The 18,119-nt window shown below is 37.5% G+C and overlaps 1 protein-coding gene across 1 annotated transcript in view; it reads left to right on the top strand.

Moving 5' to 3' along the window:
* ano2b (anoctamin 2b) overlaps positions 1 to 18,119 on the top strand; it is a gene marked incomplete at both ends in the record, with an annotated part of 86,167 nt that overhangs the window by 10,697 nt on the left and 57,351 nt on the right. The window contains 3 exons of the mRNA XM_079262823.1: positions 2,366 to 2,562; positions 4,058 to 4,099; positions 8,339 to 8,725. Of these exons, the coding sequence (XP_079118949.1) occupies positions 2,366 to 2,562; positions 4,058 to 4,099; positions 8,339 to 8,725 (626 nt within the window). The remainder of the gene's footprint in view (positions 1 to 2,365; positions 2,563 to 4,057; positions 4,100 to 8,338; positions 8,726 to 18,119) is intronic.

Below are 18,119 nucleotides of genomic sequence, written 5' to 3'. Positions count from 1 at the left end.
TAAACTTTAATATTTAGGTAAAAAAAACAACAAAAAAAAACCATGAATAACAGCACCATACTCTATTAATGCCTCACATCAAGATGCTTTAAAATCTTTCCAGCTGTAACACATTAGTGTTTCCCTCATCAGTGGTTAATAATATAAAACGGAATAAGACTGGGTTCTGGCAGAAGTTTCCATACAATCAGTGCACCGGAGATGAGACAGCATGCGATAAAAGCATCAGCATTTAGTCTTTGTGCCACGCTGCTGCTGCCATTATCTGTTCCCTGAAAGATGCCCTTTGTGTCTCCTGTTAGAAATTAGTGTGGAAATAAAGGGAGTGTTTATCTTACACAATCACCCAGAGAACCAGAAGAACTGCACTCCCAAAAGCCTCTGATTTACAGCGACATTTCAAGCCAAATATGGGAGTTTATCTTTTCATTTCAGGCATCTCTCCTACAAATAAAAGAAGGATAAAGTATCTCAGTTTAGTGTAATTTGAACTCCAGCGTTGAACCTTTTTAGATTTTTATCAGTTTTAGGTTGAAAAGCTGCTTTTGGCTGGAAATGATGACAGGAGCTGTTATCTCAGTGATGCCCCGTCTCATGTTTATTTAAGGGGGATTTTCTCATTCCTTTCCCTTTCTACCAGTGAAAACTTGGCGACCTCCCAGTTACAGCCCTGCCTCTCTAAACACCAACTGGTGGTGACGTTGGGTGGGCAAAAACACTGACAAACTGTTGCCAATTGATATTTTCCTTCTGGCTTTGGCTTGAGACAAAAAAAAAAAAAAAAAACCAAGAAAACATTTTGCCCTCTTGACCTTCATTACTCCCACTGTCATCCAGTACAATATGTTCACGGGTGGAACAAATGTGTTTGAAGAGGAAGGATTGCAGGAAGTCGAGAGATGCAGAGAGCTGGGACTGAAACGAGAGCGCTGTACATGGCCTGGTGCGTTACTATGGCTACAGCTGTCTGTATCCCTAAAATAACCATACACACACACAGTAACCTTATTTCAAATAAAGAGAGCGAAAACGGCAATCTGCTGTCATTTCTGACAGCGTGACAATCTGATTGTGGAAGATGGAGAAATATTTGTTTTGTTACTACTTTGCCACAAGACCCTCGGAGGAACCGTTGGGTAAAAAACAGCATAAAACACAAAGCAACTTTTTTTGTGTGCTTCTGGTTTTCCTGCTTTATGGTGAAAAAAAAAGCATGAATTTTACACATATTTCTGATGTTCTTTGGATGTTTTCATTGTTTTTTTTCTTTCCTTTCTTTGTGACACACTGGGAAGCGAGCTTGTCCATTGTGTTGTGCTCTGAGACTGATCATTTCAAGAGTCAATTTGCACAGTGGGAAACAAAGCTTCGTGAGGCCACTTTGCATATTTGTGGCTCCAAACAACACTGAGCAGCAGCTGAACATGACCCCAAGACAGCACAGGGCTGCTGTGCAATCCTGAGGTCTTCTAGTTGCTGAGAAATCGGCAGCATCAAAGCCTCACACTGACCATGAGGGACGCAGCATATGTGGGAGAGGTGAATGAGCAAAGCTCTCCATTTTCATCCCGACAGATGTGCATGTGAGTGAGACAACCTCTGGATGCCTCATCATAGCTGTTGGGTTGCTGAGATCATGGACAAATGATCAGAGAAGTATTGGTTGTGTTGTTACAACCTTTGCTTGTCTTGCATCTCTGAACTTGTATTTTGTATTGAGCGTTTGATTATTTTGTGCCTCTGATTGTATATTTTCTGTTTCGGTGTGGGAACTGGGCATCTCTTACATGTTTTCTTTTTTAACCTCTTTGGTCATTTAAAATCATCTTTGGATAGTTGTACATCTTGTTGTGGTTATTTGCATCCCTGTGTGAACATGATGATATTGTGTTTTGACTCATGTTTGACCATTACTGCATGTCTTTATTGCCATTTATGCCAAATTTTTGCATCAAATTCCGGCTGTTTGGTATGTCTTTTGTTTCACATTTTGACATTTTGTTTTCATAATTTTGCTTCCTTTCATGGTTGTTTTAATTCTTATATTGGTCAGTGTTGTATTAAATGCAAATTCTGGTTATTATTTAGGTTTTTATTTGTTTTTTTGTCAGATTTTCCATCTTTGGGTTGTATCTTATCTACTAGCTAAACCAGTAAAACTCAACTTCACCCTGTTTCAGTTTAATAAGATGAATCTTTTTGCAGTGTTTAGAAACATGACTCACTGTTAGAGGTTCATTTACAGACACAAAACAATATAAAACTTTTTCATTGTGAATTGACCTAATTTCCAAACAACATTCTGATTAGTTACAATGTCATTTGTTTTACCACTCACTGGATGTCCTAAATAACTGTCTTCCAGATCCATGGTCCAATGGTGCTGGTTTCCGCCAGGTGACCACTGCGCTCAGCGAGTCCTCCTCCATCCACAGTCATGCCCTGGACCACCTGAGTAAGGACATTCCCGGGACAGGACTGAATCCCATGCCCTACAGCATCCTGGAGCCTGCAGTTTTTAAAGAAGAGCCTTGGGCTGAAGAATCACGAAGACTGCTGCAGGTGAATACATGACTGGTGAATAACCGTGGAAAAAGAAAAGAAAGAAAGAAAAACTACATTCGTTCAATAAATTCAGGATATATTTAGAATTTAGTTTGAAGTTTATGATTTTTGGGGTAAACTAAGCTCATGAATTATTTTCTGTGCATGCAACATTTCTTGGCTTTGCATCATTTTGTGAGTTTGCATAATGTCTCATTATACAACCTCAGATATTACTGTCTGTGATCATGATGGAGTCACTTTTTTAGAGCATCTTTTATATTGGATGTCTGTTTTTGGTCTTATAGAATCAGAGTTATTTAGGAGTGAACTGATTTCAGAGTTAATGTTTGAGGACAGAGCTTGATGAGAATTAAGGCTGATATCAAACACAGGTCGATGGTTAATGTTGCCTTTATGTTTACTTGAAAAATGCAATCCGGTAAATTATGCTGTAGGTAGTAAGGAATAAAATGTAAAGTTGTCTCTCTGGCATGCACAGCTACTAGATACTAACTGTCTTCTCAGATCCCAACCAAGAGTAGACAATCAAATTCTAAGAAACATTCAGAATAAACTGATATTTACTTGGGATGAACCTCAGATCTCCAAGGACAAGTGAACACATCACGTGAAAAACTTCTAAGATGTTCATCCACATCAACAAAACCATGTCATTGATTATAATGCAGCCTTCGTCCAACCATCATATCACCAACTGGGTCATAATTTGACTATCCAAACTGTTTGCATCCTACAAAGACATTATCAAAGTTATTAAAGCACCAGGTGATCATTCTTTTTAGAGTTAAACAGCCAGAAATGCCTAAGAAACACTGAAAACCTTGATATTTTGCAACAAGCAGAAAGTGAAATACACTTGATATAGTTGCTTCAGGGATCGTTCAGGGAAAAACAGGTCTCTCCAAGTTACATCAGAGAGCTGTGAGAAGAGCCAACACTGCTGCCTCTCTGCACACTGCAAAAAAGATCAAACTCCTGAAGAGACAGGACAACAGATTCTGATTAAAGACCGACGGAAAAAGCTTTAAGCTTGAAGGGAAAAGCTGCTTTTTACCTATTCCAGCTGTCTTCCGATGCAGTTTTTGGAAAAGCATTGACTAAGAGTCAGAAATATGTCGTGTTGGGCGTCATTTAGAAAGTAAGCAGCGCGACTAAAACGTTACGTTGAGGACGGATATTTTTTATTGTGTGGTACTTCCCACACTAACAGCAGTGATGCGCAGGCAGCCTCCAGATCACCCAGTTGCACAGAAGGGGATCACCAGCATGTGATCGGGCTGCAGAAAGTTGCACATTTCTGGCGGATCCTTCCGAGGCGCATCAAGCTGGAGCAGAAGCGCCGTGGCTCATGTAACTGGTCCGACTCCATGAGTCTGATGGGCGATATGGAGAAGACGGCGGGGATGATGGATCCGGCTGCGTTTTACAGCAAAAACCGGCAACTTTCACTCCTGCTCATCCTTTTCTCTCACTCTGTGTGTCTTTAAAGCGCAACAGTATGCAGATCTCCCCGAGCGAAGACAAGATCCCGGTAAGTGTCCCCACGCTGGTCCGTGGGGTTGTCACCTTTAGATGTGATGATTAGAATCATTAGCATTACTTTTTCTCATTTTCCTAAACAAGTGGTTGATCATAGTTACAGTCGATCATTCCAGTTAGTATGGAACAATTAAGCAAGCAAACAATTGTCTGAGAGCAAGACTAACAATAGAAGTACAACTAATACTACAACCACAACAAATACAACTGGCCTACTAACACTTTTAATGGAACTTTGTTTCTTCAGCTTTATCTGATTTGTTAGTCTTCAATGCATTTCTGCAACACACACTAACAAAGTTGGGGCAGTAAAGTTTTTACCATTTTGTAATGTTGCCACTTCTTACCTGATCACTAAAAAACCCTGCATGTCAAGCAATAAAGCATCTTAGTTGCTATTTTGTCCCATTTCTGCAATCATTTATTAACATCTGCAAGGGTGTCATAATTGGATCTTTTTATTTCTATGTTCATCTACTGACAAAAAGCAGCTAGTTTGCCTGGATGCTCCTTTTTGCCTTTATTTATCCAGCATTAATCAAATACTTTATCTAGTATTTGAAAACAAACACAAACACACATATACATATATATATATGTCACGAAAGCAGTGGAGATGTGGTGTGGACCCAATTGCAGAGATGAGGGAGGCCGGTATGCAGAACTCAGAACGATTTATTTTCCTCAGAGGAACCCAGGGAACTCAGAACAGACAAACTAAACTGAGGTACAAAATGATCCAGCAAACAATGAGTGAACATGAGTGGTATAAATACACAGGAAAAACCGAACGAGAAACAGATGAAACAAATGAACTAAATGAACCCAGGTGAACCAAATCAATGAACAGGAAATCTAAGAAGCTAACCAAGAACCAAGACAGGAAAAACTACAAAATAAAACAGGAAGCCTAAAAACAAAGCACAGAAAAACCCAAATCATGACATATATATATATATATATATATATATATATATATATATATATATATATATATATATATATATATATATATATATATATATATATATATATGGAAAATTACAGAGTATTCTCCTTTCTATGTTGTAACATTAGCTGTAGGTGGATGACTGTTTTTGATGCAGTGCCATTTGACCATTTGATCAATCAGAGATTACAGGTGTCCAGACTGGGTTTGCTTATTTGCTCGGTATAAGCTGAAGTCCCTCTTTATTCGTTCAGTCTTTAAATGCAGAGAGGAAAAATATTCAGTCCTTGTAGGCTTTCCTTGTAAAACATTGTTTTGTTATGTCTCAACATATATTGTGGATGCAGCTTTTCTTCTTCCTTCTAGTTTTTTTCCCCCCAAAATCACGATAAAATCCCTTGTCACTATAATAAGTCAATAAATGCAAGATTTGCTGTTTTTTTTTTTTTTTTTTTTTTTTTTTTTTTTTTTTTTTTGTGTGTTTTTGTAAATTTATCATATTTTCCCAACTTTTGGAGGGGGATTTAATCGTTTTTGGACAATACCATAAATAATGCCGACTCACTGTTTACCACCTTGAGTCATTATATTATGAGACATTTGAAGCTCTGTAAAGCATTAATGATCTATTCAATGCGCTGAAAAGCTCATTGGGAATATACCTAAGCCCTCTGGAGGTTTCATTATGCTTTTGCTGAGACAAATATCTGCACCTCTTCCGACTTCTTGGAACTCGACTAAACCACACGGGAGTCTTCCTAGAACTCTGCTTTGCATGTTTAAAAAAAACAAAACAAAACACTGTCCTTAAACATGAGCCTTAAGGGAAAGTTTCAGGAGCTTGAAGCAGCACTTGGTGTCCTGTTATAACAGGTAGCACTTATGTAGCACAGAAAGTGTAAGCTAAAAAGTAATACAATATGTGTCAGGCTTAAAAATAAAATCAAGATCTCATGGGGACATAAAGATTGCATTCTGTGACATGTTGGTTTTCAGTGTCTTTGAAACTGGTCCCTAGACTCGGAGGTCTTTCGTATTATGAGTATTACATCTGAGCTATTATGAGCAATGTACTAAATGAAGTTAAAGCTTTTTACAGCTGTTATTTAAGTGTTTATTTAGCTGGGAATCGCCGTAGACTGTGTACATATAGATGGACTGCCATTTGCTGACTATCCAGTGCATTAAAATACTTTACTACTGATAGCTGTTAGGCATAGATTCAATCCATTTCTGGCACCACAAGACAAATTCAAAAGCCTTATTGTAGCCTTATTGTATATTATTATTATTATCATTATTATTATTATTATTATTATTATTATTATTATTATTATTATTATTATAATTATAATACAGATTAACTTTTTTAAGGACTTTAATTGTACTTCTTTTGAAAGTACAGTCAAGTAAATACCCTTTGGGCCCTTTATGTACATGTCTTTGCTTAATCAGGTTTTAACTCTTAAAAGTCTGACCCAAGAACAGAAAAAAGGTCATTTTCATACTGGTACATATATGCAAATAATTTTTTATTGTGATGTCAAAGTTGTAGTGCAAAAAGTATCCAACCGGGGGCGAAAGACGATGATCATGCTGTAAAGATTTTACGGCATGGTAATACAGAAGCTCTTAGGAACTGTAGCGAATGGAATATGTGCGGTGGGCATTAAAGGGTAAAGTATCACTCATATCCCAAAATGGTCAGTTCTGGCATGCAAAAATCTCAATAGAGTGACACCCAAGTCATGAAATCAAATATTTAGACACACCAGTGGGTGAGATGGTGGGTATAGTCAACTGTTATATTTGTGGTGATTTCCGCAACTTTTGAAATAAATTTCTAGTGTGCTTATCTCATATAATAACGGCAATTGATTAATTCTGTTTAAACTATTTTCTTTCTTTATATAAATCATGCTAAAGGTTGAAACTAAACATTTTGGCCCGAAGTCTATGTCCATGATTGATACAAATTGTTGTTTGCAAAAGCGGTAAATGATGCAAAGTTTTGCTTACTCTATGCTTTGAATCACATATTTTTTGGACAAACTAGAGTGTCCTGTCTTTTAAATTTAATTATCCAGTAACAACCAAATGATTTCAGTGAATTAAATCAGGTATTTATTAGATCTAAAAACATGGAGATCAGTGGTAAAAATACCTCTAATCTTACAAAAAAAAGCCCCCACTTTAGATCCAATACATCATAGACTTCGCAAAACGTGAAAAGCTCCAGACACACCCACATGCATGTACCATTTTGATATAACTCGCTGATTGGTGGATTCTCCCATTCAATATTTTGCCATCTTGGTCATTTGAACCTACATGGTTCAAGCAAGAGGTTCACCTGACCGGAAACTGCAAAAGCTATATACACCTATGTTGAAGTGTCTCATCTCTCATCAGTAATATTTTCTATTGACCCGTTGGTACCAGAGATTCTGTAGGGGGGCTTGACAAAGAGATATTCATTTTACTATGTCTCCCTTCCAAGTACCTACATATGTTATACACACTGGAAAGCTAAGATTCTTGGGATTTTAGTAAGATTCCAGGTTACAACCAAAAAGATTCAGTAAACCTTTATTTCTGACCAATCGCGAATGGAATATATCTTCAAAGGCATGCTATGCTCCGGTAGCAGATGACGCTGCAACAACAACGTTCCTGTTACATCAGCAAAGGTCCAGGGAAAGTAGTGCAGTGAAATGGTTGGTCCACAACAAGCCTGTTATCCATATAAAACAGTTTCAGGTAGAAATGGAAGGATTTTAAAACACTGCAAACCAATCCCTGAGATGTACCATCCCCAAATACACTCACAATTCTATATTTTGGAAATAAGCATTACTGATTAGTAAGAAACACTCTACCATACCAGTGCCTGTATAGCTTTCTCTCTCATGTCCTCCATGTTTAGTCTCCCTCTATACTTTCCCTCTGTCTAAATAAAGACTGAAACAGTCAAAGGTGAGCTGACTGCCCACTCTACAGCTGAAGGTTCTCACTTCATTGTTTTTGAGAACCTGCCAAAAGCCACTTGTGTTTGCTTGTGCTGACACTGCAGTAGATGTTTAAGTTCATTCAAACAGTTCTTACATAACTCCTCCTCTGCTTAAAGGTTCTGTGTATGTTGTCTTTAAACAACTTGTATATTATTTGGAACCCTTGTTAAAATGTCTTGAAATGGATAGCTGTTTTTAGATCCTACCACTTCTGCTATTGTATCTGGCAATTGTTTAATGCTTATTTTCTTCCCTTTTGATGTTCCATCAGGTCGTGGGATCAACTTCAAGCCCTCAAGCCAGCGATGAAGGCCTTTACTTCTGTGATGGCCGAAGGAAAGTTGACTACGTTTTGGTTTTTCATCACCGACGGCATTGTTCCATCCGATCTCCTGCCAGCATCTCCGTTTCGCAAGATGAGCTATCTATTGTTTCCAATGGCAACTTTCCTCAGACAACGGGCTCAGATGTGGAGGCAGGAAGAGGACGTGGCGTTCTGGGAGGAGAGGCGGCAAGTGTTGGTGAAGTGTTTATGGAGCTCGGAAGTGGGAAAAGGATAGAACCAATGGAGCCAGCTGACCATGAGATGCACCTGATCAGACAAGAGTTTGAGGCCAACCTGCAGGAGGCAGGTCTGGAGATAGAGAGAGATAAAGAGGTGGGTGTGTGGAAAGACATCTTGTTTTCTAATGCTATTGTTGTAGGAACACCCCTGTCAAGCAGTTAGGCTCAATCTTTGTTTTTTTTTTTATGATAAAACCTGCCTAACAAGAAATCATTGCCACATAATGCATTACTTGGAGAAATTCTGCAGGTTTTTAATCACAAAAAACATTTTTGAATGGAAGACTTCCATTAAAGTATCCTTCCAAATAAATAAAAACATTTGAACATGCAATTTGATTTCAGAGGGACATAACTTACTTAATAAACTTGGTCTTTTATTACAGGATGAAACAACCAAAAAGAAGTACATTTGTAAAAGACAGAAAGAAAAGTTAATGATCAACAAAATACCAAAAAAAGGATCCAGCCAACTAAACTCCTCAACATACAAACCTCCAAATATATAGAAAGCTATGGAGGCCAGTGTATTGTTTGTCCCTTCTGTACTAATAATTATCCAGTTATTTCTAAATGTGGTACACAGAGTGTCAGAAAAAGCTTGTATCCAAAGGCAACACACAAAAAACACATCTTAGTGCTAGCTAGTGCTTAGTTCTCCAAACCTGCAAACCTGAGCAATGGGGAAAACGTTCAGCTTGATGACTCATTCACTTGTTCCTTCATCTAGAAGGGAAGCCTTTATCTGACAGTATTTACTCTGCCTCCAGTATGGATGCAGCTGAACATTAAACAACTGATCACTGTTCAGTGTAATGAAAGAAAAGTAGTTTTATAGAACCATTAAGGAGCATCTTTAAGAGTGTGAGAACAATCCAAGTTCAAAACGGCACAACAGTCTTAAAAAGATTTTCACTCTTCTGTGCCTCCTAACAAAGACTACTTTAGCATCAGTCTTTCACCCCATCTCTTCTCTGAGCTCTTTCCAGCCAGTAAAAACCAGCCTGATGTTCACTCTTGTTTTAGTTTCTGCTGTCTTTTTCTCTCTTTCTATTCTTTACCTTTTCTGATAACATCCCTTTGTATGTTGTTGCTGAATCAACCATAGTTTATGTCAGTGTGTTGATTTCTTGTTGCTAGTGTGTGATGCAGTAAAGCAACAAGCAGCTGCCATGATGCCCCTGGAGAGAAAAAAAAGCAATGACAACACCAACAATGTTCATCATGAATGTCATCATGAAATCAGAACTTTCCAGAAGCATTTTGTTTTGAGGTTAGAAACTTGTGTAGCATTGTGTTAAAGTGTTTCCAGGTGAATTTATAAAAGTTGTTTTCACAAACCACAAACAGAGCTAAAGCTTGCATTACTGTAGTTCCTCATTTTGTAAGATGTGGTTGTTACAGGTTGTACAAGAGACCCAAACAGGGGTACAGCGAACTGTGTGAAAACCACAAGAAATGTATCAAACTTAGATGAATCTCCTGAAGGACACAGAAATGTGAACTAAATGCTGGTTCTGAACCAGCGAACAGGATAATCAAATGGTCTGGAGCTGTTACCATGGTTGGAACAACAATGCAGAAAGGAGTGTGAAGGGTTAACCAGGTAGATGAATTGTTGCTGATAAGATGACGGAAAGCAAGTGCAGCTATGGGTTGCCTGGTAGACACAGGTGGAGAGGCACACAGCACAATAACAGTAGTTTCAGATTACATCAAGACGTCTGTTTATGAAGCTTTGTGAAAGTTCAGTTTGTAGCATCAGTTAGACTGCTGGGTATAATTCACCTGCTGCTTGCTAACAGCATTTTTTCCCTCTACAAACACACCTCATATGTTTTTTTTTATTGTCATTGATATCACACATCCCTGAGATTCACTTTATTTAGTAATTTGTAGTTTTATTTATCTATTTTTTTTAAATTAAAGAATTTCCATCTGAATGGGTGGATTTTAATTCCAGTGACTGAAGACATCACGGCTGCTACACGATTGTCTTTGTATCGATCCACTAACTCATCCTGAAACCATTCATTTGGTTGGAACAAAACCACTTTGACTTTGTTTTGGCACTCAGTGCTTCCAACTCTGTCTTGCTTGAAGCTGGTGTGAACATAGTTGTTTATGGGCGACTTAAACGAATGTGTTACTGCTGCTACGATGCATAAAAAAACTATATAAATGTAGTTGTTGGTTAATTTCCACCTGTCATTGATTGCTCCACTGCTGCACTTTGATTTCAGCAGGAAAAATAATTTGACAAATTAAGTTTTAGTGTTCGCAGTTTGCTTTCACATGCTACTTGTATTGCTATGTGAACGTAGGTGTGCATGTGTTCAAGCCTTGGCCAAAATGAGATTATCTTACTGACTGATAGCTCCTTATCTCATCTCTTGGATTGAAGGCCATATCAAATCTGCTGTTCAGAGCAGAGCAATGCTTGTATACCTGTGCATTCCCTTCGAAGATACTGCAGGGTACTCGTTCAAAATGAGAAAAAAAAACATAATCAGACTCTTTGTCAGTGTTTAGCGAAATATGGACATGTAGTGCTTGTAATGAGCAGAAACAATGCCGGATAATATTTGTAGATTTCCTTCTGGCTTATTCACCCAAACACAATTACACTCAAATATGATCAAATCTGCTTTTATGGCTACAGTCTGTGTGCAGATTAAATAAGGTAAAAGTCACAGTAGTTTTCCAGTAGCCCGTCATAACTAATGGAGCAAAGAAAGCACCGGGAAATGCTTAAGAATAGGGCAATGTAGTTGTAGCTGATTCTCTCATTTGCAATAAATGAACTTCCATCACATGGGCAGAGCATAGCTGCTGACCCGTTGGCTTATGTTGGGATTGAATATGTGCCAAAAGGTATTAATTCATATTGTACCTTCGAAGGGATTAAGGCTAATCTAAAAGCTTAGTTAACATAATTTGAGCATTGAATAATGAATGTCAAATGCCCTTTACAGTAATTCCCTTAGGGTTTTACTATATTTAGCATATTTTGGACCTAACTTTGTTCACATCAAGATGAACAAAGATCATGATATTGGGTGTGTTTTTATATTTCAGTTGTTCCATTTTAAATGGACTCAGGTTGTTTATCTGTGTTCCCCAAAAAATGGAAAAGAAATGGCAAAACTGCTCAGCACTATGGAGCCCCTAAGGGGACATGAAGATAAAAAATATTAACAATGGTTTCTCGTGTGCACCAGATACTTTCTCGTGCACATGCGAAAGTATCTTGTGCGCACGAGAAACCATTGTTATTTTTTAATCTTCGGTGTCCCTTTAGGGGCTCACTACAGCTCAAAGTGTACAAGAAACAAAACAAGTAAAAGAAAATTGTTTTCGACACAATTACAAACATTAATGGAACTCAAAACAGTAATGTTTAAGATTCTATCAAGATCAAATTATTAATTCTATCAAATATTACAACATTCAAATCAGCCTATTAGCAAACTAAGCTAGCATTGGTTTAGCTAGCTTTGTGAAATCTTAACCATTCAGAAATAAAATACCAGTGTGCACCAGCAGGAGCTTTAGGACTAATGCAGCATGATTTTAAGAAAACATGATATGCAGTCTGGTTGTAGAATACTGTTATGATGATGACCTGTGATATTTAAACAAACACTTCATCATATGAGGCTAATCTCAGGTCTTTTAACAATGGCTGCATTGCATGTCTGCACTTGTGCATCCTGGATAGATGTAATGTGACCAAAGACAGGAGTTGGTCTGAGAAGAATGCAGCCCTAAATACACCTATTTGCTATTTCTATGTTTTTCCATCTTGGTATTTTGATAATGATATCTTTCCAATACATTGTGCAGCCCTGGTGAGCCTCATCATGCATTGAGAGTGCTACCTGTGTTGCCATTAAGCAGGTGGAAGGGATACATACCTATGCACACTGGAATTGAATATAGAAATTTAATATATAAACACAAAAATGTGATAAAGACAAAAATATGATTTGATTCGGTTGGATTTACTTCCTGTTAGATGAAAGTCTTGTGTTGTTTCTTTCCTTGGCCTATACTTTGACTTTCAGCCAGACTTTCTCTAGTCTGGGTTTTTCTGTCATATGATTTGTCATTTAGTTTTGTTTTTCATTTTGGTCTTCTAATTGTATCTTTTAGTTTATTTATCTTCTTGTCAGTCTCGTTTCCTGCTATATATTTTAGTGTTGATTCCCTTTTGTATCCTCTGACCATTTAGTTTATTTAAACATAGCCTAATTACTAAGGCTACCTGCCTCTTGCCTTATCATCCTGCACTTCAGCCCTTCCTTGTTGTCTCCTCTTGACTTTGGGACATACCAAGTGAGCTGATTCCTGATGCGTGCTATATTTTTTTTTTTGTAAAATATAGGCTTGTCATATACCAGCACAACATAAGGCCTACTAAGTGATTAAAAATGGAAAATTGTGTAATGCGAGCATATTTGTTTTAAATAAAGAAAACTGATTTTCTTTTAAAATATAGATCAAACAAGAGCACTAAATGATCCCTCATGTGTCCAACCTGTTTGATTTTAGATTAATTGGATGCTGGATTCAACCGGGTCAACTTGTTGACAGTGCCTGAGGATTAATGAGCTGACCTACGATCTCCTAGGAACATCCTCTTGCAGATTGCTTTTAATTAAATAAGAGCAACCTGTTCATTCAAGAAGTGGAGCTTGGACTTGTGAAAAGTTGAACCTGCTGGGGAATTACAAACAGAATGAGCGGGAAGAATGTGCAATGGTAAACTAATGTCCCCAAATTAGATTATCCAGATGAGAAGGAAGACAGTTGTCTTTCTTTATCTGCATCTCTTTTTCCTCATAAACACTGACTTTTAACACAATACTAATCCTGACAATAAATACTGATAAATCTAGCTGCAAGCATCAATGAGGAGGCCAAGCAGTTCAGAAGGGCACAGTTGCCATGGCAACTTGGTCTGATCATGTTAAAAGCGTCTGTTAGCACTGATGGGAATATGCTTGTGCTCATTGCCACATCCCCCATTGGTCAAAATGAGGAGACAAAAGATAGTCAACATTTTCAGAACTACTTTAGAGGAGTTGCTGGGTCATGATGTCATTTCCTTTTTGGCCCCATCTCTGACTATTTCAACTGGATTTTAATGTCACAGTGTTATGGGTTTGATAGATCACCATATTGCTGAGATATAACCCCTCTCTCTTTTTGACGACGTTTCCATGAAATAACTTTGCCACTCTTGGGTTATCACTGTTAAAAATGAAAAATCCAAACATTACTTTTAAAATCATCTTGCTTTTTGGCTTAATTTAAGCATAACCTTAGTAAAAAAAAAAAAGAAAAAAGGCATCAATACAATTCTCTGTAACGCTTCACATTTTCCATCCCTGTCTGATTTTTAAAAAAATTTCTTTCCGCTCTCAGCCATACTTTTCTCAGCCATCCCAACATCTATCTGATCACCCTCTCGTTGCCAGTCAGCCACAGCCGCCTCCCACCAAAGACACCCCCTGGCTGCGGCCTAGTTAACCCCCCTACAGAGATAAAGAGCTAATTGGAAATCTTGCTGCTAATTAACCTTCTCCAGGCTACAAGGTATTTATATCCTCTGCTTTTTGATGAAGCAATAAGAAGGAAGTGAAGAGAAGATGAGGAAGTGGGCTGAAAGAGACGGTTGATTAAGCAGGTGATAGAAAATGGTGGTAGAAGATAGAAGGTACAAAAATGAAAGTGGAAACCAAATTACAGAACATCTATAATTCATTTCTCATTTGTTCATTCTGCTCATTTTTTATTTTATTTTTGTGACTGATGATGAAGGAACATGAGCAAAGCAGTCCATTGGTGCTAGACTCCCAGTTGTGAGTTTTCTGCTCTCTAAATTTTTTATATACAGTAGAATCATCAGTGGCAGGTTCAGCACATTCAGGGTGTCTTTAGGTGATCGAACCTTCACTAAGCCCAATGATAGAGACTTATCTATGAGGCTGTTATCAATAGTATAGCATAGTCAATCCAAGCTTTCCAACCCTGGACATCTTTGTTCATGTAAATCACATTAACATTAGGCATCAGAGAACTTATCACAATCGTATTTTCCTCCTCGGCTGTTTATCCCTATCTTGGATAAATGAAGAATTGTGTCAGTCTGTACAACTTATCGCAAATCAAATATGAGAAACACTTTAGTGTTTTCCGTAACTGATTGGTCGAGCCCCAGGTTAACGATGACTGCTGTCAGTGGTGTTTACATACAAGGTGCCAATGGAAACTGGGTTACTGTGGGTCAAAGACGAGGAGGAAGAGGATACAGGATGCTAAGTTTGGTAGGATGAAGGCAGCAGCTGAGAATGAATAGATTAAGACAGCAAATTTCTGAGATCTAAGTAAGATGTTTCCTCATTCCTAAAATTCTATATTCAGCTGTTTACTGTATGTTATTTCAGAAGAAGAAACCTTCAGTTCTTTGGGAATGTAGGGAGGTCAGCAGAAAGTAATAGATATCAGGAAAGTGCAGTTTTTAATGAAATGAAATGAAAAATACTTTATTAATCCCCAAAGGGAAATTCAATATTGTAGTATATAATAATAATTAATTTGAGGAGGTCTTGTTCCGGAGGCTGCTGGCAGGAATGATCTTCTGTATTTTTCAGTCTAAATGAATGAATGAATGAATTAATTAATTTTAATGCTTCATTTTTTGCCTTTGTTGACTTTTGCATTGATATTCAGGAGAGCAGTTACTTTCAGTTTGTATGTGCTTTACACATAAAATCTGACTGACTAGTGCATATAATGTTTCTAAATGCAACTTAAGTTTTGTACATGAGTACCTTACAGACTTCTCTGATGGTTGTTTACAGTGGCCATAGAAAAAGAGGTGGAAGCCAGAAAGTTTACATGTTATTCTGTCACAGCTGTAATTAAATGCTATTTTTATTTAAAAAAAAAAAAAAGTCAGTGGGATTACTGTAAATATTGAATAATTCTTGTAATCTACACTCCTTTTATTAAAGTTATTTGGTAAAAGGGTTATTTAATTGTTCAGAGATTTTATTTGGCATTGTCTTATGAGGTGAAGCAAACATACAATTATTTTTATTTATTTCTTTTAAAATAAAGTTAGCTACAAATCTTTAAACATCAAAAGTAACCTGAAGTCTTCTCTTATATTGGTATTTTTTTACTACCTGCTCCTTAACAGGCTATCTTTACCATATTAGTTGTGATGATAATATTATCTGATAAGTGAACCATTTCATGATCCTGAAAAACCTGAGCCGTACCTAAAGTTGCTTTTAGGTTGCATGCTTTTCCTAAACCAAAATAAAAATGAAGATTTAAATCAGGAAATTCTAAATTTCTGTGTTAATTTCATTAACACGATGAAGGTAGCTGCAGTCAAACTGTTTCTAACAACTCCAGCTGCAGCTTGCAACCAACAAAAATTTACAATGCATTTAACGCTCATCTTCCACCAAATCCAGTTCCCTGCCCCACTGTTCAATAAAAGTCCACACACAAATGTAATGTTTGCTTCCTTTAATCATGTTATAACTCTCCATCAACTTAAATGACAGTTAGCTTGGTAATTTTTGCATAATCCCACTGACAGACAAACAGTAGGCACTAAAAGCATACTTCTCACTCAGTTCTCACATTGGCACAGAAAAATCAGTTGCTTTTGGGTAATGATTATTTAGAGCACAATCAAACACCTCTCAAAATAAAAAAAAACAAAAAAACTGTTGGCATTAATACACTGCTGAATTAAAGTTATGTAAGTGAGCGAGTTAACTTGATGAGCAGTTGTAACTGTTATGCTTTTCTATTTAAATGGCTTTCAGTGCAAGTAGAAACAATGAAACTAATCTATATTTTTTTTTTATTGAAATTTCTATAAATGTATATGTACAACATATAACAGAGGGTCAAACGAATAGTTTTTGTGTCTTTTCTGAAAATTTTCATTTTATTTAGAAAATACAAACAAATTTCACATCTAATTAAATAAATTTGAAAAAATATTAGAATACATAGATTTCAGCATTTCTGATGGTTTGTTTTTAATCGGGTGTTTGACTTGTGTCGGGTGTGGGTTCCAGGATCGGGTATAAAATTAGCCGTAGACAAAGGCCTTGACTTCACAAACATGATGAATCAAGGCTCACTAGAGTTTGCCAAGCTCTATCAGAAAATAATTAATTTCCAAAAAAAACCAACTTTTTCTCAAATTAACATTGCAAAACCATCCTCACCTGTGTTAGGGTTAGATAAGTTCATGATTTAGTTACTTGGGAGGGGAGAAATTATTCCTCTGGTATTCATGCAAAAGATAAAAACAGTTGATCATTTTAAAAAGTTCTGTGGAGTCTCTTCGTAAAGTAACATAGATGCAAAAGTGTATATTTGATTTTGGGATGAGATGTTGCCATCAAGAAGGCATTTTTTCCATGGAGAAAAGTTATTTCAGCATCAACAACTTGCAACATTATGACTTTACTGAGAGAGTGGATGTAGTTGATTGGCCCTATCCTATTGTAAATGCATTCATTCATGATCCTAACCGCTTCATCCGATGAAGGTTCGTGGGGAAGCTGGAGCCCTGGAGTCTTTGGACTTAAGGCAGGGTACACCCTAGACAGCTCACCAGTCTATCACAGGGCCACACAGAGACAAACAACCACTCACGCTCACACTCACTCCTATGGCAATCTAGAGTAATCAATAAACCTTTCATGCATGTTTTTGGTCGGTGGGAGGAAGCCAGAGCATCCAGTAATAACCCACACATACAGGAGAACATGCAAACTCCACACAGAAAGACCGCCGTCCAAACCTCGCCCCAGCTAAAGGACCAGTGACCTTCTCGCTGTGAGGCCACAGTGCTAGCCACTATGTCACCGTGCAGCCCATTGTAAATGCAATTTTTAGAAAATTTTTTGAAAAATCATTGATTTTTGAGCATCTGAAATCTCACACTGGGCAAGAAAAGACACAACTTCCTCTTGCTAAACTTTAACAAGTAGTGTCCACAGCCTTCAAATGATTAAAGGTGTTATTTAAAAGAAGTGTAATTTTCTATAATGGTCGATTTTTGTCTTTTGCAGAAAGTTTTTCTGGAAATGAAGCTTGAACTATAAATATTTTTGCGACTGATTTGTAACACATGCAATTTATTAAAAGAGGGGTAAAGTTCACCAGATCCCCATGTGGGACAAAGGACTGTCAGGATATGGGCAAGAGAGACTGTGGTGAAATATAAGAGCAGCAAGAGTGACAGTTTAGTGAGTCAGCCAGTCAGTCAATCAGTCAGTGAAGCAGTGTCTAACGGCAGCAGAAGGTATAGTCCTGTATGTGAGGAGGGGGAGGGTGGTGAGGAGGAGTGAAAGATCTCAGGAGAGTAGGAGTCGAGAGAGGAGAAAGGGAATCGTTTCAGGTTTCCATCACCTTTCTCTTTTCACCCCCCTCCCTCTTACAGA

This window comes from Telmatherina bonti, assembly GCF_933228915.1.
Source record: "Telmatherina bonti genome assembly, chromosome: 23".
Classification (NCBI taxonomy): Eukaryota; Metazoa; Chordata; class Actinopteri; order Atheriniformes; family Telmatherinidae; genus Telmatherina; species Telmatherina bonti.
Note: the sequence above shows the minus strand (reverse complement) of the source record. Positions and strands in the feature narration are given on the sequence as shown.